The following is a 22,283-nucleotide window of genomic DNA, read 5'->3' as shown; positions in this document are numbered from 1 at the left end:
TTTTCTTATGCTTTCTGTTATTCCCCCTAGCATCAAGTTAGAGTTAGAGATGTGACATGCTTTAGGGACCATTTAATCCAACTTTGTGGTCCAATTGAAGGGCTCTTACTATGTAGTTGAGTGAGTCACATGTTTTCTCTTTGTGATAAGAACGCACTTTAGGAGCTGATTAATGAAATTTGTCCAAATTTAGATCTTACAAAACTTCATTTCATATGCCAAACCTTTCCTCTGACCTTTTGGAGAAAGGTTGAAATGTATTTAACTTCCTATAGGAAGTAATGGAAAACTTGGGAAGGGAAAAAGACTTCCTGGCAAATTACTCTCTATGTAGATTATCAAATAATGAATCAGTAACATATCAGTAAAGTTAATTGTACTTTAATTGTGGTTCTTCTCAGTTTAAAAAACAGAATATTTCTTAGATGTTACTTTTTCAAGAAAGTATATAATGCTTTTCTGGCAGACCCTCTAAAAATCACTGAAAATATTCATATGAGCATTTTAATGGTTTCCATGTGGTTTGCTAGGATATGAACATGGTGAGTTGTGCACAGAAACAACTGAGGGGAAGAGACCCGCTCTTGTGTATCAGTGAATAATCTGCATTTGATTTTTAGCAATTTATGCAGAGTACGTTTGGAAACAGGAAGATCAGGTTGGGTCAGGGAGCATCGTAAGTGGTCACCAGTTTGGAATGATTCCACAGCATTGCTTATTTGTGCCAAGTATGGTGGTGATTTTGAATTTAGTTAATATAGTGTTAAAAACAATGTCCAGAGTTTTAGTTCCTTTTGAAATGTTTTTGTTTCCTTTATTAGTCTGTTTGGGAGTTCTATTTTATGGTAGGATTTCTGTCTTTTTAAGAATTATACTTAAAAGAGGCTTACTTCTCTTATTGAAGCTTAATATACTTTTTTAGGATCTTAGTTTATATTTATTGGTTAGTGTTACCTAATAATACAGTTGTTTTGAATGTCTTGAAGATATAAATGCTGGTGGTAGTTTTGATTATTTATTTATTATAGCACAGCTAATCTCCAGTAACTAGTCTGTGGTATCAGAATCTCCATCGTGTCACAAAGTGATTATCTGGCACCCCTAGCATCTCAGTCATTGTACCTGAACAACTGAGTGAGCTGTCAAAATCAATCATGCAATAAATAGTACATCATAAGAAAATCTCAAGACCCAGGGACTTAGAGGGGAAAAAAAGATAGGGTAGTGAGTTTCTAATATCTTCAGGCATTTAACAATATTTGCCATAATCGTGTCATTACTCTTTACTATATAACAAAGCAATTTATTTAATATAATGGGGGAAGCAATATTCCGTATTTTCCTTCCAGTATTACTTTTGTTCTTGAATTTGTTGTTGTCAGAAAGTTGACTATTTTAGGAAAGAAATTTCTTTCTTAAATGTATTATATTTATCATGTTGAATACTTCTGATAGAACCTGTAGATCCCATAAATGGGGGAAATTGTATTACCTTAAAGCTTTGCTGCATGGTGTATGGTCCAGGGACCAGCAGCTGTAGCATCACCTGAGAACTTGTTTGAAATGCAAAATTTCAGGGCTTGCTCCAGACCAGCTGAATCAGAAGCTGCATTTTAACAACATCCTCAGATGATGTGTATCCACATTAAAATAGGGGAAGCACTGCCATCAAGGGTTTGCCTTATATTTGAGACTGGCTCTTTCAATTCATGCATAAAAAGGCAGAAAATACTTCTCTTCAGGAGTCTTATCTAAGATGTCCAAAATTATCAATTACTATAAACACAGTCTAAGTAATCGAATATTCGTGTTAGCTCTGATGAAAAATAGAACACCCTTAGAGTATGATAGCATTATCTTAGTGGGGCTTTGGTAGCAGACCCAGTTAGTTAGATTGTGATATGTGTTGCCTGCCTTTTCAGGTGCCCCTGCCCAACACCCTTCCCCTCCCTAAGAGGGAGACTATACAACAGAGCTCCAGCCTAACTTCAGTTCCTCCCACTACTTTCAGCCTCACCTTCAAGGTATGTACCATATCCATCTCTAAAGGTCCATGATTGTTGCATGCAAGGGGGACATATGCTAATACTATTCTCTTGGGTTTTTTACTGGTTTTGTGTGGTAAGCAACAATGCTAAGCCAAGGAAATGATGTGATGTCAAATTACATGTTAAACTTTTATTAGCTTCTAATACCCTTAGCAGCGACTTGCTATCCTCTCTAAAGTAAGGCCTATCATGCTTGTGAATTTGGACTTAAATTACAGGAAAGTAAGTCTCATGTGAATTGAATGAAAGCATTGTAGCAGTTAGAACATTTTATGAAGTGGTAATTGTGCAAGTGATTTAGAATTGATTGTCAGATAATTTATGAATAAGAGGGCAAAAGATTTTGGACAACACGTGCTTTTTGATGTCAAGAAGTTTAGGCTTCTTTTGTTTGTTTTTTAGTCTCTATAATTTTGAGCTATGATATTAATGCTTTGTTTTATTTGAGTTGTTTGAATCTTTCTGATGGTCGTCAGGAGTGGGAAACGAAAGGGTTTCACAATGTGGACCATGTTCACTTTTAGACTCTTTCTTTTTGAGTCCCCAGCCTCCTGGCCACTTGACCCTTTGCCCCCCAACTTCTTTGTAAGAGGCTTAATGAGTGTCGGCTGAGACTATAAAATTTGTGCTGTTCATCTTAATCCAGTTCTTACTATTGACTGCCAATTCCTATTCCACTTGAATGACTGTCTCAGTCTGTTTCGTCTTATGTATTTATATTATTCAAGGAAGTAGTCTTCCACATAAATAAATATAATATCATTAATTATTCTTTAGGCCAGTTGTTAATTCTTCAGAAAAACCCTTCAACATTGCCTTTCACTCAGTGTTTTTAACACTCCAAGAAGAAATAATATAATTTTAATTATTTTAAATTAAATTTCATTAACTTAAAATTTACTCTTTATACTTCTGATATCCTTCTGGGTAACATATAAGGTATAGAAAAATTCTGTTATGTGGGTATTATTTACAGTATATTTATCGAGAGGAAAAGTAAATTTCCTTGAATTTCCAAAATTGGAATCTGAATTTTCTTGCTGCTAAAGAAATGAAATAGCCTGGCTGGTGTGGCTCAGTGGTTGAGTGTTGACCCATGAACCAGGAGGTCATGGTTTGATTCCTGGTCAGGGTATATGCCCAGGTTGCAGGCTTGATCCCCAGTAGTGGGTATGTGGGACGGGGGCGGGAGGGGGGCAGCCAATCAATGATTTTCATTATTGATGTTTCTATCTCTCCCTCTCCCTTCCTCTCTATTTTTTTTTTAAAAGAAATGAAATAAAGCCAAATGTATGTGACCTTTATCTTATGCAAGTTTGATTAGACATGATTTATGTGTTTCACCACAACAAAATTGGTATAAAAGACATTGCCATGTATAAAAAAAAGCTCTAAACCATAAAAATCTCAGATTGCAAATTGCATTATGTTTAACTTAATAAGTTTTTTTTAAACCCGCCCTCCCCCATAAAAGAAAACACACAAAAAAACAACTCTTGTTTTAAAATAAAACACATATGAAACCATCAAGGTGACAGTGAGAAGACTCGAGCAAATTGAATTATCTTATATTTCTAATTTATGGAGATGGCATTAGTCATTAAGAAAAGGTTAAATTACATATAGTGTGTGTTTTTAACAGAAAAGCAGGGAGGTATGTAATTCTTCTCAAATTCTCACAATTAAAATAAGGTTAAAGTTTTAAAAGTTGGTATTTGAAGGACTACAAACTTCTTAGCAATACTATAAAAATCTTGTAAAAAAAAACACCAAAAAAACTCTCATGTGAATCATTGCAACTGAATTTTATATGTTATGTTGGGTTTTCCTTTGGCCCACCCAGTATCTCGACTACTAAAACTAGAAATGTCAAAACCTATGTGTTTCCTTCCTGTTCAAATAGCTTTAGGATAGTGAGAATCTGCATCTGTGCTCTCCAGTTCCGGGGCCATCAGCCCCTGCGGTTAAAATCACTGGGCACTTGCCAAAACCGGTTTGGCTCAGTGGATAGAGCGTCAGCCTGCAGACTGAAGGGTCCCGGGTTCGATTCCGGTCAAGGGCATGTACCTTAGTTGCGGGCACATCCCCAGTAGGAGGTGTGCAGGAGGCAGCTGATCGATGTCTCTCTTTCATCGATGTTTCTAGCTCTCTATCCCTCTCCCTTCCTCTCTGTAAAATATCAATAAAATATATTAAAAAAAAAAAATCACTGGGCACTGGATGTGTCTAATCCAAGTTCAGGTCCAGTGTGTGCTTCAGTATAAAATAAAATAGACACTGGGTCTGACATGTTAATATTTTTTAAAACATTAAAACTTCTCAACTTTTATGGTAATTATAGGTTTTTATGTTGTATCAAGTAAATGTTATCAAAATTAGAATTACCTCTTTATTTTTTAAAATACAACTGCTAAACTTTAAATTATATATGTGGCTTGCATTTATATGTCTGTTGATCAGCAGTACTCTAGAGAGATGGAATATAAATTGAAATAAGACCTGTTTCTTCCTTTTAAGAAACTAGGAGATTACTGCTAAAATCAATAGCCCCAAAGCCAAATGGCAGCAGTCAGTACCTGAAATGCCCAAGGAGGCTTTGATGTGAAACAAATATCTCTGCTGCACTCAAGCCTAAAACCTGTCTACTTACATTAGCTTTTCAAACACTGTGAGCATAAAACAGCCAAACAAAAGGTGTCTGTCGTCTGCCATTTGAGAACTGTTGGCTTAAAAACAGAGTATAGGGAATGGGTATTGATGGGGGGCGGGGTGCTTTAGTGCCTTTCCTACTAGAGTCAGAGCCTTAAAGCACTCCTGGAGGGGCCTGGTATTTCCATTTCCTTAGTTGCTGGTCAGGGTAGGTACTTGGATCTAGATGATACAGGAGCTGTGACTTTATATTTCACTGGTGTGATTGCCAGAGCCGTCAACAGCTCTCTGTGGAGACATCATTAAAGCCCACTGCCTCCCAATTTAAGTAAAAGAGCAAAGATAAAGGGGAAAATGAAAGGTTTGAAAACTAGGGTTGCCCTAGCCGGTTTGGCTCAGTGGTTAGAGTGTCGGCCTGCAGACAGAAGGGCCCTGGGTTCGATTCCAGTCAAGGACACCTGCCCAGGTTGTGGACTCGATCCCCAGTAGGAGACGTGCAGGGGGCAGCCAATCAATGATTCTATCTCATCATTGATCTTCCTATCTCCCCCCTCTCCATTCCTCTCTGAAATCAATAAAAATATAATTTTAAAAAAATAGTAACATCTCCCAGTGGAGTGGCCAACCTGAAAAAATAAATTAGGTGTCAGAAATTTAAAAATTACCTTGAAGACCCATCTTTTACTTTGGTGTTTCTGAAAGATATTTGGAATTTTTATATGTACACACGTGAGTATATTTATGTATATATGTATATTCTATGTTAGCATAGTGATTTTTCCCCCATTTCATTGCAGATGGAGTCTGCAAGGAAGGCTTGGGAGAATTCTCCAAATGTGCGTGAAAAGGGATCTCCAGTAACTTCCACAGCCCCTCCAATTGCAAGTGGTGTCAGCAGTAGTGCCAGTGGCCCGAGCAGTGCAAATTACAACTCCTTCTCCAGTGCGTCCATGCCTCAGATCCCTGTTGCCTCGGTCACCCCCACAACGTCACTGTCAGGTAGAAGTCTTTATACTTTTCCTTTCAGTATCTTCAATTAGTTCAAATTTCTTAGGATCACTTTCTGTTAACTATCCCCAAAAAGTATCTATAATAGTAAAAGCATAATATGCAAATTAGACTGGGCGTCTTTCCAGACGAAGTTTGGGCTTTAAGGGAAGCCCGGGTCCCGGGTGCCAGAGGGCAGCTGGGGGAAGGAAGGACTACTCTTGAACAAATTTCGTGCATCGGGCCTCTAGTTATTTATAAAAGACATATTAATAAGTAATTGGTGAAAAAATTTGTATTGTGTTTAAGTTTTTCTACAAAATTTACCTTTTGACTTATTTTTGAACTCACATACAGCTAATTGAACCAACTCAGAAATAACATAGAATCATACAGTTTTTAAATTTTTTGCTGTCTCTCTAATTTGAAGGAACTATTGGTCTAAATCTGTTGGGCTGACATTTTCTGGTGAAGGGTTAGGGGTAGAGAATTTCCAGTCTGTGTTTTGAGTAGATGATATCCACTATATTTTGGGTTTTGTTTTGTTTTTAAGGAGAGTCCAGCAGCATCCCAATTAGAAAGTGATTTTCTTCCTTCAGTTTTTCACTGGTGTGCAGTACTGTCATTTGGGGCTTTACAGTTCTCAGAGTCACAGAGGCTGTTTCTTTTTTTTTTTTTTTTTTTTTAATATATTTTATTGATTTTTTACAGAGAGGAAGGAAGAGGGATAGAGAGTTAGAAACATCGATGAGAGAGAAACATCGATCAGCTGCCTCCTGCACACCTCCTACTGGGGATGTGCCCGCAACCAAGTTACGTGCCCCTGATCGGAATCGAACCTGGGACCTTTCAGTCCGCAGGCTGACGCTCTATCCACTGAGCCAAACCGGTTTTGGCGAGGCTGTTTCTTTTACTGAAAACAAATTTGATTTCAAGCTTCCTGATATTCTCATATTTCCAAAGCAGTGAGAAACTCCTTTCCAATAGTTATAAAATATATCCGGCAAAGAATTTACCTTCTTTGATTCTTATTTACTGATGGTAGTACTGCTTTTCAATATTCTGGCATTCTTTGCTAGTTTTAAGTACTAAAAACAACTGATCTTTGGGTTATACTACAGTTTACAGAGCGGGGGAGATATCCAGCCCACAGGCCATATAAGGTCTGGCCCTGCCAAGGCATTAGGGTGAGTTAAATGTTTGATCAAATATAGCAGGCTAATTTTTTTTTTAATTTATTTTATTGATATTTTACAGAGAGGAAGGGAGAGGGATAGAGAGCTAGAAACATCGATGAGAGAGAGAAACATCGATCAGCTGCCTCCTGCACATCTCCCACTGGGGATGTGCCCGCAACCAAGGTACATGCCCTTGACCGGAATTGAACCCGGGACCCTTCAGTCCGCAGGCCGACGCTCTATCCACTGAGCCAAACCGGTTTCGGCCAGGCTAATTTTTAAGTTGATAATTTTGTATGGCCCTTGGGTTCCCCACTCCTGATCTAGAATCAGAAGTATGTATTGTTCTTTATTAAGACAAATCAAAGATTCAAATCAAAGGGAATGTTCCAACTATATCTCTTCCTCTGTGCAAACATTTCTCACCACCCATATGCAAGGCATCTTTATTCTGCTTACTGGCTCTTGCTTGGGCCCCAGTCTAGTGGAGAAGAGTCTGTAGGGAGATTAGGAAAAAAGGGACTGCAAAGCTTCCTACTTCTTTGGAACCCAGCTACTTCCTTTTTTCCAGGTCTATAGTTTCTCCATAGTCCCTCAACTGAGATAAATTTTTTCATGAGGGCCATCTTGTCATATTACTGATAGAGACTCAAGTTGAACAGCTAAGGTAGTTTGATCTGATCCTCTCTTATATAGAACATCATTAAACATCTTAAAATGATTATATCTCTCTTTAGTCAAATACCAGTGTTGCCATTTGCTTTAGTATTGCAATCATTAGAGCTCATTGATCAACAGAAATAGTTGACCTTTCAAGTTGTATAATGCCACATATTAAATAATATTGTGTGTTTTTTTAAGGTATGTAGGGGGTCGGTGCTGGAAAGAGAGGGCGAGCTATAGATAGATAATTATGGTAGTGATATATCTCATATCCCCTTTTGGTCCAGAGTACATACAGTATCTAAGTACATGGCATAAACATTAGTTTTCTAGTTATGGTTGGTGCTTGAGTTACTTTACTATGAACAACAGCAGCACTTTAAAATATACTACATTGTTCCCTTATTTTATCTCTCTCCCAAATATAGGAGCTGGTACATACACTACCTCGTCTCTGAGTACAAAATCTACAACCACATCAGACCCTCCTAATATTTGTAAAGTAAAGCCCCAACAATTACAGACAAGCAGCCTGCCTTCCGCAAGTCATTTTTCACAGTTAAGCTGTATGCCTTCCCTCATTGCCCAGCAGCAACAGAGTCCACAGGTCTATGTGTCTCAGTCTGCAGCAGGTAAGGCTTTTAGACTTGAATATAAGGAATTGAGAAAATGAAGACTTTTGAATGCTTTTTCTCTTTTTAGTTACCCTTCAAGTTTAAATATCTTTTATCTGCTTTGCAAATTTATTTCCAGATAGAATTGACTGCTCTCTCTCCTTGATAAGCATTCTAGGACTCTTGGCATTTATTTCTTACACATATATTAGACAAGTTCGTTTCCAATAATTTGGAAAATAATATGCATTTTATATTATTCCAGTCATATTATAAAAGTTTGTTATCTGAAACTTCACAGATTGATAAAGTTCATGGGGAAGAATAAACCTACAGATTGATAAATAAAGTTCATGGGGAAGAATAAACCTAAGAATAGCAAAGAAGAAATTGTATATTGGGAGTGGGGTAACTTGTATTACTAAATATCACAGTGTTAATCTGAATTAAATAGTAAATAAACATCTGGATAATATTCAAACTCACTAATGATTTAAATTCAAAATAAATAGGCTATTTCTTACCTTTCCATATGGGAATAATAGAAAGATTGATAACCAGCATCTTTAATACCCAGTATCTATAAGGATCATGGGTATTATATTGGGCTCTTAAAATATCTTGCTGGTGAGAATATATAAATTGGCATAATTCTTTCAGAAAGTTATCTCAGAATATTTTATGTGTACATACTATAGTAACAGTTTTATAGTTAATCAACTCATCTGTATAAGATATACATAAATTTATTAATCAGAGATATGTGTATGAGGGTGTTCATTCATTACAGTATTGTTTATAATGATGGCAAATTAAAAACAATATGGAAGTCTTTCAAAACATAAAAATGGCAAATAACAAAATAGTGTGTATAATACATAGAAAAGAAATCTGTTAAAAATCTATACCAGCCCTGGCCAGTGTGACTCTCACAATCAGTGTTTCTCTCTCTCCCTCCGTCCCTCCCTCTCTCTTGTTCTCTCCCTCCCTCTCTCCCTTCCTCTTTCTCTAAAAATAAATTTAAATATTTTTTAAAAATCTGTGCCAAATTCTTGCAGTTATTAAATGTCAGTTCTTTTAAATATTTTGCTAAATTCTACTTGGTAGATTTAAAATTGGAGTGGACTTGCTGTTAAACAGGTGGGTTCATTTTCAGTTTTAGTAGAATATATAAAATTTTTCTATTTTATACCCCATTGGCAGTATAATAAGAGTGTTATATTTTTCTACGCCTTCACAAGTACTAGAGTTTCCTTGTTTTAATTTGCATATACCTGTCTAAATTCTGAAATTTAGATACTTAAGACTGGTTGTTTTTTTCCTAATGGTCTATAGCTCAAATCCCAGCTTTCTATATGGACACCAGTCATTTATTCAATACCCAGCATGCACGATTGGCTCCACCGTCATTGGCTCAGCAGCAAGGCTTCCAACCAGGTCTTTCTCAGGTAAACATCACATCCCATCGTGCAGTTGTTTGTTTATTTATTTGTTTATGTTGTAGTAGTTATCTTGAGCTACAAATAATAGACTCTTTGAAGTTATAATCCTTTTAACAATATGGGACAAACCATGATTACCTAGAATGTATAAGCAAAATGTTAAAACTTTCCCTTTGTTGATGGTTAACAATGTAGAATCAAGTAATGGATTGGAAGGAAAATGTTTACATTTGGTTTTAAAGAAAACTGGTATGTGATATTAATAATTTATTCTTCATAGTTAAGTTTATTTTCCCACGTGTCGTGAGTTGTATACATGGTGCTCACATACCGTTTTCTCCTTGCATGGCAGCCCACTTCGGTTCAGCAGATCCCGATTCCTATTTACGCACCACTGCAGGGGCAGCACCAAGCCCAGTTGAGTTTGGGTGCTGGACCCGCTGTTTCCCAGGCCCAGGAATTATTCAGTTCTTCCCTTCAACCGTATAGGTAAAATGCTTTAAAATACATTTGTGGGTTGGAAACATTGTAATTGCTGAGCTTTCTTGCCATATTCCTACGCTTCTTCCTTCCCTTTATGAGCTAGGATGACCCTCTTATAAACTACATGAAATTATTAATCATGTTGATTATGAAACTCAGCCTGTGGTCATTTTAGCCAGACTTTACCGAACAAAGTCAAGCCTCAAAATTTCTTGAAGAAGGGGGTAACAACAGTCTCATGACAATTAGAAATCATAGAAAATAGTTGCTAGGGAATCTAAAGTTTTAATTGCGACTTGCTGCTAACAATTGGAAACCCAAGTCTGCTGTGTAAGGGCTGAGGCCAGGGCGGAGTGTGATAAAAGGTGAATAGAGGGTCGGACAAGGAAGAGAAGTAGTGGTGATATATATATGATCACTATTCAGCCCTTTACATGCAGTAACTTAGAAAATTTAGTCCTCACAAAACCATAAAAGGTGGATTGTCATCCCCTTTTGACATGCCGAGTTGGGACTTAAAGGGGTTGGTTGGTTGGTTGGTTGGTTGGTTGGTTGGTTGGTTGGTTTTAACCTAAGGTTGCATTACAAATCAGTGAGAGCCTGGATTCAACCCCAAGTGGTCTCATCTCCAACTTAAAGAGAGTAGAAGGGTGGGGGCATGAGCAAAACCCATGGCATAGCTCTGTCATCATCATGGCATGGCTGTGGTCGATATTCATTTGATGGTTCTAAACCCGCAAAAAGAAAAATAAACTATTTCTTTAGGGCAGCTTAGAATGGTTGCAAAGTTAAGCATTAGCTTTTAGAAATATATTGGGTTTTGATGTGGTTCAGATAGAATTTTTATACTCTATATATAGATTAGACTTGGCATCAATTGGTAATAGCTTATTTTTTTTTTTAAATATATTTTATTGATTTTTTACAGAGAGAAAGGGAGAGGGATAGAGAGCTAGAAACATCTATGAGAGAGAAACATCGATCAGCTGCCTCCTGCACACCCCCCACTGGGGACATGCCCGCAACCAAGGTACATGCCCTTGACCGGAATCGAACCTGGGACCTTTCAGTCCACAGGCTGACGCTCTACCACTGAGCCAAACCAGTTTCGGCAATAGCTTATTTCTTTTAGATTACATAAATTATATTCCTAAAGAAGCTAGTTTCAGCTAATTAAACTTTCTTAGCAGAGCATAATTATTAATAAACTTTAAAAATGTGGCTCTCCCATTTATTTATTTATTTATTTATTTAAATAGGTTTTTATTGATTTCAGAGAGGAAGGGAGAGGGAGAGGGAGCTAGAAACATCCATAATGAGAATTATCCATTGATTGCCTTCTGCACACCTCCCTACTAGGGATCGAGCCCTCAACCCAGGCACATGTGCTAACCGGGAATCAAACCATGACCGTCTGGTTCCTAGGTTGATACTCAACCATTGAGCTACACTGGCTGTGCTCACTTTTATTTTTTGATTAAAGATTGTTTGGTAGAATTTAGTATGTCTGTATAGTTAATTATATAGGATGTTTTGTTTTCTGGTATTTACTCTATCATTTAGTTTGGTTATTCCAAGAAATTCACTCCCATTAGAAGTAAACTATTTACCCCAAGTAGCAGTTACAGGCCATCTCTTTTGTACTATTAAATTTGGGGTTATCTTGGAATCTGTGATTAAAAATTTTTAATTTCTAATTCAGAACTAGCAAATAATCTCACAAACCAATCTCCTTTTAATTGTTATTGACTGCTTGAAACATTGTTACAAAGTTGCAGCTACTTTTCAGCTCTGACAAGAGAGTTCAGTGATTGCTTAACAATGTCTTCCATAGCCTGGGAGATGGAGTAGCAGTGCACTGGCATTCTGTATCTGTACTTCCCATTGTGACAAATGCCTTGGAAGACTAGACTGTTTATTGGGAATATAGGGTAAGCTGTATATGGCTACTGTGTTGGAAGACACAGGTTTAGGCTTCGAAAGCAGTTTGTATCTCTAACACATCATTCTGCTACTCCTCACTCTCAACCTAATCAGCTTGTATTTATTCATAGGGAATCCCTGAAGTGATTCAATCTGCCAGTACCGTAGACTTTAAGATTACTTAGGGCCAAAACCGGTTTGGCTCAGTGGATAGAGCGTCGGCCTGCGGACTGAAGGGTCCCGGGTTCAATTCCGGTCAAGGGCATGTACCTTGGTTGCGGGCACATCCCCAGTGGGAGGTGTGCAGGAGGCAGCTGATCGATGTTTCTCTCTCATCGATGTTTCTAGCTCTCTATCCCTCTCCCTTCCTCTCTGTAAAAAATATCAATAAAATATATTTAAAAAAAAAAAAAAAAAGATTACTTAGGACTCTAGACTAGCACTCCTCCTTGATAGCTTTTGTCCCTGCTAAGTGTCAGTTTAACAGAGCAAAATTATATTATAACTAGAGGCCCAATGCATGAAGATTCGTGCAAGAATGGGCCTTCCTTCCCCTGGCTGCCGGCACCGCCTTCGCTCTGGCCCGGAGCTGACTTTCAGCCTTCCCACGCTGCCCAGAGGCCTGGAGCAGCTGGGGTGGTGCGGAACGCCTGCGTCGTCGCCATGGCGACATTGCAAGCGTCCTGCCTCGCCCCCAGCCGCTCAGCGCCTGTGTATGCAAATTAACCCACCATCTTTGTTGGGTTAATTTGCATACTCCTGATTGGCTGGTGAGCATCGCGAAGGTACAGTCAACTTGCATCTTACTCTTTTATTGGTGTAGATACTAGAGGCCCAGTGCACAAATTCGTGCACGGTTGGAATCCCTCAGCCTGGCCGGCTATTGGGGCCAATCAGGGCCGTCTCACCCAGTCCCGATTGGGGCGGGGCTGGCTGGCTTGGGGAAGGGACTGCGGGAGGTTAGCTGTGGGAGCGCACTAACTACCAGGGGCCAGCTCCTGCATTGAGCGTCTGCCCCCTGGTGGTCTGTGTGCGTCATAGCTACCAGCTGGTCATCTGTTTGTAACAATCGCTTAGGCTTTTATATAGATAGCTATGTAATAATTGATATCTTTAATCCACTACTTTAATTTTAGTTATTTGTTCTTTATCTTAGCCTTTGTAAAGTATAGATTGGAGGCCTCTATCCCAGAGGTCTTAAGTTAGATTTCAGCATTATATTTTATTTTTTATTTTTATTGTATTTATTGGGGTGATACTGGTTAACAAAATTATGCAGGTGTCAGGCGCACACTTCCACAACACATCATCTGTACACTATATTGTGTGTTCACCACCCCAAGTCAGATTTCAACATTGTTGGGGGGGGGGGTTGTATTTTGTTTTTAATTTTCAGATAGTTTTGTGGAGTACATTTCAGCCTAGTGACTTACTTATAACTGGAAGTTTGCACCCTTTGATCATAATATTGGTGTTGCATATTTTAAAGTTGGTAAAGAGTAAATCTTAAAAGTCCTAATCAAAAAATTTTCTAACTGTATGGTGACCAGTGTTGACTAGACTATGTTGATCATTTTGCAATATGTGCAAATACCAAATTATTACCTTTATATAGGTATATATGTCCATTATACCTCAATTTTAAAAAAGAAAACACTTGCTGAATAATCCTAATGTGGACTAGTACTCTGCTCCATTCCATAGAGGTCATGAGGCCTCTTATAAGAAATATAGGAGGGAAATAATAAAATACTGATGATACAAGTCAGAGCTATTGGTGCTGTAAATTAAATGGAATGTCGGTACCAAAGAGAAGAAGGTAGGTTTGGTTCTGAGCTTGCTAATAAACACATGAAAAGAGAATCATTTTCGTTGTCCAAGAGGAAAACTTGCCGGTTTCTGGGAAGAAGAAGCTTTTTTCCAGAATTTTTATATAGTGGGCTCTAAGGCTTGAAACAGGTACCTTAGACAAGGTCTTTGGTCACTGCCTCTTTTCTTACACTAAGTAGAGTACTTGGAATTTAGGCTACTGAGTCTTAAGGTTGCCAGATTCCAGGTAGAATTAACTTTTAACACATCCTTTTCTCTTCAATACTAATGTAGATCTCAGCCGGCCTTTATGCAGAGTAGCCTGTCCCAGCCATCTGTGGTCCTTTCTGGTACTGCCATCCACAATTTCCCAGCTGTCCAGCACCAGGAACTTGCTAAGGCACAGTCGAGTCTTGCCTTTCAACAAACTTCCAGTACTCAGCCTATTCCTATACTGTATGAACATCAGCTGGGTCAGGCATCAGGACTGGGAGGCTCCCAGCTGATCGATACACACCTTCTCCAGGTAATTACAACAGGAACAGGAGCATGCACCATCTGTCATTGCAGTCTTATGCAGCAGGTGATTTAAGGACAGTTTTTAAAGAAAAAAAATGTTAAAAGACAATGGAAAACTAAGGTCTTCCTTGTGATCTAACACTGAAATTCTTCGAGATTTCTTTGAAGCCGTAACCTTGGTATCTGAATCGGAAATTTTAAAAACCTTATTGTTTTCTTATTAAATTTTTTCTAGGCTAGAGCAAATCTTACCCAGGCTTCAAACCTTTATTCTGGACAAGTACAACAGCCTGGTCAGACAAATTTTTATAACACTGCCCAGTCACCGAGTACTCTCCAGCAGGTAAACTATGGCATGGTAAATTTCCTCAATTTTCTTTATCATTATTGTTGTTGTTGTTTCTGTTGTTTGAGAATTTAAACAGAACCAAGATAGGTAGATGTGTGATAGTTTTCAGACTTTTCTCTGTGGTGTCCTAGGAATTCCATGGGGTCCACTGGTTGGTCCCACAATACCAGTCTTTCCACCCCCACTTTTTATCCTTTTTTTTTTTTTTTTAAATGGGTTTTCATGTAATTGTTTATTTTAACAAAGGATTTCATGAATGTAAACATTTGAAGGCTGTGGGTAGGGCTGTGCAGTTATGTGTGAGTGAGTGATAGGTGCTTTACTTCGTGCTAGAGATGAAGGAAGACTAAAGACCATCACAGCGGTCACTGTAACACCCAGGCTAGTGCAGCAGAAGGTACATGACAAACATATGCCTTTCATGTATGCTTGTAATAATTTTCAGTGAAAAGTATAAATTTTTAAAACTCTGCTAGCAATATCATTTATCAGCTTACTCTTTAAAAGTTGGTGGAGGGGTGGGTGAGAGAAGCAAGCCTTAGTCTTCTTCTCATAACTATTTTTGGTGGCTATTTTAGGGTGATAACTCATATCTATATATTACGTATTGACATTCAAAATAAATTGCTATTTGGGAATTTGTAACTACTTTCTTACATTGTATCTCCTTGATTTTATTATATTTTGTGTTTGTTTGACATATACTGTAGATTAATTAAAAGATAGTTATTTCAGTTAAATAGTTTCTTCAGTGCTAATTTGTTATACTGTTACACTTTTTTTTTCTTTTTTTTTTTTAATTCTCACCAACGATGTGTTTATTGATTTTTTTAGAGAGAGGAAGGCAGATCTCGTATATGCCCCGATCTGGCATGTTCCAAATCCCACAACTTTTTAGTGTATGGGATGATGCTCCAACCACCTGAGCCACCCGGCCAGGGCATACTGTTGCATCTTTAAAAAAAAGAATGGAGATAGTTACTAAGCAAAAGATTTGATTGTGAAATGTACTTAATATATTGATGTTTTTTGTTTAAAATCTTACTCAAAAGAATTTGAAGAGTTGTGTTAAAGTTATAGGATATAGGTACAACGGGCTCTGTATAAGCAAATTGCTACAGTTTCTGTTTGCTTATGCCCTAGGTTACAGTACCTTTACCAGCATCCCAGCTTTCCTTGCCTAACTTTGGATCCACGGGGCAGCCTTTAATTGCTCTGCCTCAGACTCTTCAGCCTCCATTACAGCACACCGCCCCCCAAGCACAGGCACAGAGCCTGAGTCGCCCTGCGCAAGTCAGCCAGCCTTTCAGGGGGTTAATCCCTGCTGGAACACAGCACAGCATGATCCCAACCACGGGGAAAGTAAGTGAAGAGAAATGGACAGTTTCTTTGAGAATCTGAAGTGTTGGGCCCCCTCTGTGTTTTACCTCATAACGAAGAATTCACAAATTTTGTGGGAGAATTTGATTTATACTGCCTCTCAGACTTTTCAGCCACACATTTGGCCTTGTTAATTCCATGGTACTTGAAAACTATTGGATTTTGGTACTGAGGTTCTTTGCCCTTTGCTAGATTAAGTCTTCACATATAGAATACTAAGCACAGCAGGTTAGCTTATGGGATTGCAAAAATGTTAAGTTTATTTTATGCTCTTTCTCAGATGTCTGAAATGGAACTAAAAGCCTTTGGAAGCGGCATTGATATAAAACCAGGCACACCTCCAATCAGCGGAAGAAGCACCACACCCACCTCTAGTCCCTTCCGGTAAAGTGGGCATTTGCATTTGCTATAGAATTCCCAATAACTGATTAACTTTTGTTTGTTAGATGCATGCAGTGTCGCCAGTCCTGTGGTAAGCACAGACATTCTGATAGTTTTATGTGAAATATTAAGCAATTGAATTATTAAGAATATATTTGTTATACTGTATTTGAAGAACTTTTTAATTCAGGGCAAATATAGCCAGTATCCTTTCTCACCTCTGCTCCTCCAATGTCTTTCCACTGCTGTGATGTTTGGTAACTCAACCTTGGTAATTCTCATCAACTACCAAGTCTGATGAGTCTGCCAAGCGCACTGTCTACAAATCGAATAGCATCATTGACCCAGCACTGCCATACTGACCAGTGACGACTTCTTTCCAAGGGCCACTTCCACAAGTCCGAACAGCCAGTCCAGCAAAATGAGCAGCATTGTCTATCAGAAGCAGTTCCCGTCAGCCCCTGCCACTGTGAGAATGACACAGCCTTTTCCTACACAGTTTGCACCCCAGGTGGGCAGATACAAGTGAGAAATGAGTATGATTTACTTGCAAATGCTTGCTAACCTGGCGAATTCTCTGATTTTATAGTCTTGCCCTATTATAACCAGTTCAGAAGCACAGTTTTTAATAAGCAGTTTTTTATTAAAACAGTAAATCTATAACATTCAAGTGTAGACTCTAGGATTTTTAGCTAGACACAGGTAGCTATAGAGTTCTAAAGCAGACAATAGAAATAGTCGAAAGGTTCCCCACACAGCTCTGATCCTTTTATTTCAGTCCTGTTCCTTTTATCTTTTTGAAGAAGTTGACTTTTCAGAGAAGGGTCCCAGTGCTTAAAGTTTCCTAGGGTTTTTGGTTTGTTTTGGGGGTTTGTTTTGTTGTTGTTGTTCATTTGTTTTTTTAAGATAACTGTAGGTGAGGTAAATTTTCCAAAAGATAATTCTAATCTATATATAAAAATGTTGGTTTCTCTTCCCTTTGCTGATCAGATGGAAGGACTAACTAAAGTTGATAAGAACACTCACAAGCTAGAATTGGCACCTGAAATATTTGCCAAATAGCATTATTTTTTATTTAGATTTAGATTATGTTTGGAGTAGGTATATGCCTTTTCTGCAATTATATCTTTTTAAAAAGGCATCCCTGCCCCCCGTTCAGAACCTGTAGCTGGGCACTGGCATGCTGCACTGTCTTCCCGTAGACTCTCCCAGCATGGCCTGCGGTTCTTGTCCCGGTGCTAGCGCACACAGATCCGTACACTTCCTTTCATGGCGGAATTGGTGCACATTGACTCTGGGATAAGCCAACCTGGTCTGGTTGGCAGAATAAAATTTTTTAACAGTTTAATGTTGTATGTTTTGTTTTTTTCACTCAGATTCTCTCTCAGCCTAACCTGGTCCCTCCATTGGTAAGAGCCCCACATACTAACACCTTCCCAGCGCCCGTTCAGAGGCCGCCAATGGCACTGGCCAGTCAGATGCCTCCTCCGCTGACCACAGGCCTCATGAGCCATGCTCGTTTGCCACATGTAGCCAGGGGTCCTTGTGGATCACTGTCTGGAGTCAGAGGCAATCAGGCCCAGGCTGCGCTGAAGGCTGAACAAGACATGAAGGTTAGTACAGTGTTGGCAGCCGCCAGAGCACCCGTCTGTCTCTGAACCATGTCTTACGATGCTCTGGACCCATAACTGCATATCCAGGCATTCATTGTCTCAGCAGACTTCACCAAGCTAATTGCTTTTATTTGTTCCTTTTTTATTATTATTATTATTACTTTTTTTTTTTCTCCCTATTCCCCCACCTGTTTTTTCTTTTGCAACTATTGTCAACAAACAAGTTAATATTTTAAGCTCTGTGGCCAAATGAATTGCTTATAAAATAAGTATTTGAGGGAGATCTAAGTTTAGCTGCTACATTTTTTGGAAGAGTAAAAAAGGTAATATGGACTATTATAGGCTTCCCCATTTTCTTTCATTTATTTTTCTTTGTTTTCCTCCCCTATCCTCTTCCCCCCTACACCCCCTTCCCGAAGTTAAGATATAAATCATGCTTCAGAGAAAACTCTGGAATGGGTAAGACATGATGCCTGGCTTGATTTTTCTTCCCTGAGTCATCCAAGTCCAATTTTCTTCTCAAACTGTTTTCATACTCCTTTTTGCCTGCCACCTGAGGGGGCTTATTCCACAGCAGTGTGTGCAGCTGTGTAGTTGTAGATGAAGAACTCACAAAAGCACTTTGGGATCCTTCGCAATACAAGGCACTGGTGACCGTGAGGTGTGCTGATGCAGGAGTGCCTTCAGGAGTCTGTGTGGGGACGGTTTTGTAGCATAAACCTTACCTGTCTGCCTGTACAGCCAGCTGAGTCGTTTATGTCTGTGTTTACTTAGACTTCACTTTAGAGGTCTTCATAATTTTGCCTATTTTGTCACCGATCTGTATGTGGTCAGACTAGAACAAAGAAAAGCTTACTGCTTCCGAACAGGGAAATGGCCGTGGTTGGCTTTACTCTGGATTAGAAACATGTTTGTGATAATCCAGTAGAGAATTTGGTTGACTGGCTGGAGTTTCTTTCCGGTTTGATATCCCTTGTTTCTGATCCTGAGTAAGCACATTTAAAGACTACCCTGCAGTGAAACTCTGGTTAACATCCCCTACTTTACTAAGGCTGTGTGCCTGGAGTTTCCCGCTGTTCATAACCGTGACAGATACTAGCCTGTGCAGAAATCTCTGGGCACTGTTTGGCCTTGGTTACCAGTGTTGCTCCTGGCTCCTCGGCAGTTGATTTCTCATAAATTCCCATATTGGGAATGGCATTGGAGCTTAATAATGGGGTGGAGGAGGGCACAGATTTCTTGAAAATTGTTTCAGATTTTTGAATAGTACAGAACATGTAGGGTTTTTTATATGCAAGAGGTGTAGAAACCTATGTTACAGTGGTATAATTTATAGGCCTACGTAAGTATAAACTTGGGGCATGTAGTCATTAAAATGAGGCAATTATTTTACCAGCTCAGAGTGTGGTAGGAGCTATCAGAACTTAGTGATGCAGTGAAGTCGTAGTTACTAATTTCTGATGCTCTTCCCCTGCAGAAGAGAGCTGTGGGAAGAGGACTCAGCCACAAGACATTTGGTCCTAGGTGTTGGTAATGCCACAATATAAGTGCTTCCTTTTCATTTTATTGTAGACCACATACTGATAACTAGAAGTTTTAAGTGTAACGTCTGTGTTTTTAAGTTCACAAGCAGGCTCCCTAGATAACATATGGTATCAGTAAGGTTTGTCCCAGAAAAAATACAAAGTAACAGCAATTCCTATTTTGTTGCTTTATAAGAGGGCAAAATTTGAAAAGGTGGTGGGAGGTGGTCCTGTTTTTTCAAATATTAAAGGAAAAATCACTGAATGTTTTCAGAGATAGGAAGAAATCTATCCATTAAAAGCTGAAAAATCAATGAGGTACTTTTGGTTTGGGCCAAACCAGCATGGGAAAGCTATTGGTGATTGGTGAAAGAATTCAAACTGAGAGTGATTGACAGGCTTTGGTGATGCTGCAGCCTCTTTAGTTGTTGTTTCTCATTCTTTAAGGCAAAGCAGAGAGCAGAGGTTCTTCAGTCCACGCAACGCTTCTTCTCTGAACAACAACAGAGCAAACAGATAGGTGGCAAGGCCCCGAAGGTGGACGGCGACTCAAGCAAACCTCCTGAAGCACTGACTGACGCTCCTGGTGTCTGTCAGGAAAAAGTAGAAGAAAAGCCTCCTCCTGCACCCACCATGGCCACCAAACCTGTTCGGACTGGACCCATCAAACCTCAGGCCATCAAAACTGAAGAAACAAAATCTTAAAAGGCTGTGGTTTATTGCAGGGGCCTGGGGAGGGGAGAGGGAAAGAAGGAAGGATGCAGACAGCTCATGCCAGCAGCCAAAGGGATAAAATGGTCCGTGACACTATCCTGTCCCAAGCTCAGAGGTGCACGGGGGACATAGGAGCCATTCACACTGACACAGGCTGCACCAGTACAACGAGGCTTTGCCAACCCACACCCACTACACAACACACCCCCGGTTGATGGCCATGCATCTCAGTCTGGATTTACATACAAACACGTGCACACGTTCTTGGAGTGTGTACCATTTAGAACTCAGTCCTTATGGTTAGAATGAGACACCAGAAATCAAGAAAGTAACACGGCAGAGGAGTAGCCCAGCCCTAACAGCACATGGTCCCAGCTGGTAACACAGCAGTGACTCTCCCTTCCGGCCTGTGGATGTGGTGGTGGCGTTGGTGGGTGCGGTGGTGAGCAGCTGACAAGAACTGGGGCTGCCCAGAGGAGCCTGCGTCTGCCCCGGGCAACCTGCTGCTTTTATAACACATAATTGAGTTGAACACAAAGTAGAGTAACTGATATCCCTTCTTCCTGGATGAGCAAGCGATGGTGGTGACATAGCGGTGTCAGCACCCTGAACGTGCCCGGGTGGGCAGTGCCCGGCTACTGCTGCTTTTTGAAATGACGCTGTGCTTTGGTTGTGGCCCAGGCTGTGACGTGTCACTTCTGTGGAGCGCTGATCACTCACACGGCGGGTTTGGTGAATACTGGTTGGGGCGAGTCTGCCTGCCTCCACTTGGTCATCTTTATATGAATCCAATGAGGTGTGTGGGGGGGTTATTGTTTTTGTTTGTTCGTTTTGGTCTTTCTGAAACGGTTTTTAGGTGATATTCATGAAGAGCAGTCAGTACCTAGAACTGTGCCACTAATGAGAGGAAAGCCTGTCTGAGAAGGTGCGTTTCTTCCCAGAGCCGTCGTCCCACCCTTGGGGCCTCTGCTGGGAAAACAGAATCAAGTCTCAAAACAATGCCTTTTTAATTGTATCTCTAGTATTATAGACGTAGGGCAGTACTGTATCATACCTCTGTGAATGTAAAGTACCTTGTACCTGCTTTATGATACGTAGTAGTGACTGTGCTTTATCAGAGCTGTTTTTAATGACGTTATTCTAGAGTGTTTTCTTTCCAGATGATGATGGGGAAGCTTAAAAAAAAAAATGGTGCCAGGTACCACAACAGTAACAGAACTTTGCTGTTTTCTGGAGATTTGTTTTTTACTTTTTTTTTTTTTTTTTTTAATTGGAGTGTGCTGGATGTCTATAATTTTGTTCAGATGACTGCAGAACCTGGAAAGGCTGTTGCTGCTATTGATGCATAACATACTGCTATTGGTCTTTTTATATAAATAAATATATATATATATATACATATATATATAATTTGAATTTTTGGAAACTTTAGCTGTGCTGTCAACTTTGGAAAAACTATCCCAGTTGTACTGTGTTGGGTTGGCATTGTACAGAAATTAACAGCCATATTGGTCTAGAAACGTTCAACATAATTTTTTCCATTTGTACAGGGGTAAACGCACTGTATTAAATATGTAAGGTCTTAATCTACATGGGTTTGATTACAGAAACTAATAAAGTATTCTCTAAATAATGAGTCTTGGAGCTTCTAATCCATTCCTGAAATCTGAAGCAAGGTCTGTCGTGCACAGTGAACAACATTATGCAGAGACTGGTTTCTGACTTGGAGAAACATCTGTGCTCACACAGTCCCAGTCGTTATCACCTACACAAGGAATTTGGTTTGTCAATTACTTGTTGCCTAAAATCCCATACCCAGAAGCATGGCTTCCAGCCTCAGCTTTAGGAAAACTAGTAATTCAGTCACTAATGATCTGTGTGCCTTCTTTACTCATGGGCCCTATAATTCTTAACACACAAAATAAGTACTAATAGCCCTACCTTTGTAGCCAAGCTTTTCAGGGTAAAGCTTTTCTCGAGAGATGCTCTAAATTGGCGTGGTGGATGA

At 39.4% G+C, this 22,283-nt stretch overlaps 1 protein-coding gene across 12 annotated transcripts in view; it reads left to right on the top strand.

Annotated features, from left to right (window-relative positions):
- The window catches only part of PRRC2C (proline rich coiled-coil 2C), an 81,846-nt gene extending 59,950 nt beyond the window's left edge, over positions 1-21,896 (top strand). For 8 of the 12 annotated variants that reach the window (XM_080647469.1, XM_080647460.1, XM_080647467.1 and 5 more), the window contains 12 exons: positions 1,923-2,024; positions 5,495-5,696; positions 7,954-8,157; positions 9,475-9,587; positions 9,934-10,070; positions 14,091-14,322; positions 14,551-14,673; positions 15,808-16,026; positions 16,325-16,428; positions 16,810-16,936; positions 17,802-18,038; positions 20,009-21,896. In XM_080647469.1, the coding sequence (XP_080503595.1) occupies positions 1,923-2,024; positions 5,495-5,696; positions 7,954-8,157; positions 9,475-9,587; positions 9,934-10,070; positions 14,091-14,322; positions 14,551-14,673; positions 15,808-16,026; positions 16,325-16,428; positions 16,810-16,936; positions 17,802-18,038; positions 20,009-20,266 (2,058 nt within the window). In that variant the 3' untranslated portion in view covers positions 20,267-21,896. Of the gene's footprint in view, positions 1-1,922; positions 2,025-5,494; positions 5,697-7,953; positions 8,158-9,474; positions 9,588-9,933; positions 10,071-14,090; positions 14,323-14,550; positions 14,674-15,807; positions 16,027-16,324; positions 16,429-16,809; positions 16,937-17,801; positions 18,039-19,515; positions 19,569-20,008 lie in introns of all 12 variants that reach the window. The other 4 variants (XM_080647466.1, XM_080647464.1, XM_080647462.1 and 1 more) reach the window with 3 other exon arrangements.
- Positions 21,897-22,283: the final 387 nt, after the last annotated feature.

Source organism: Plecotus auritus, assembly GCF_963455305.1.
Source record: "Plecotus auritus genome assembly, chromosome: 12".
NCBI classification, from domain to species: domain Eukaryota; kingdom Metazoa; phylum Chordata; class Mammalia; order Chiroptera; family Vespertilionidae; genus Plecotus; species Plecotus auritus.
The sequence above is the reverse complement of the archived record's forward strand: the minus strand, read 5'-3'. Positions and strand labels throughout refer to the sequence as shown.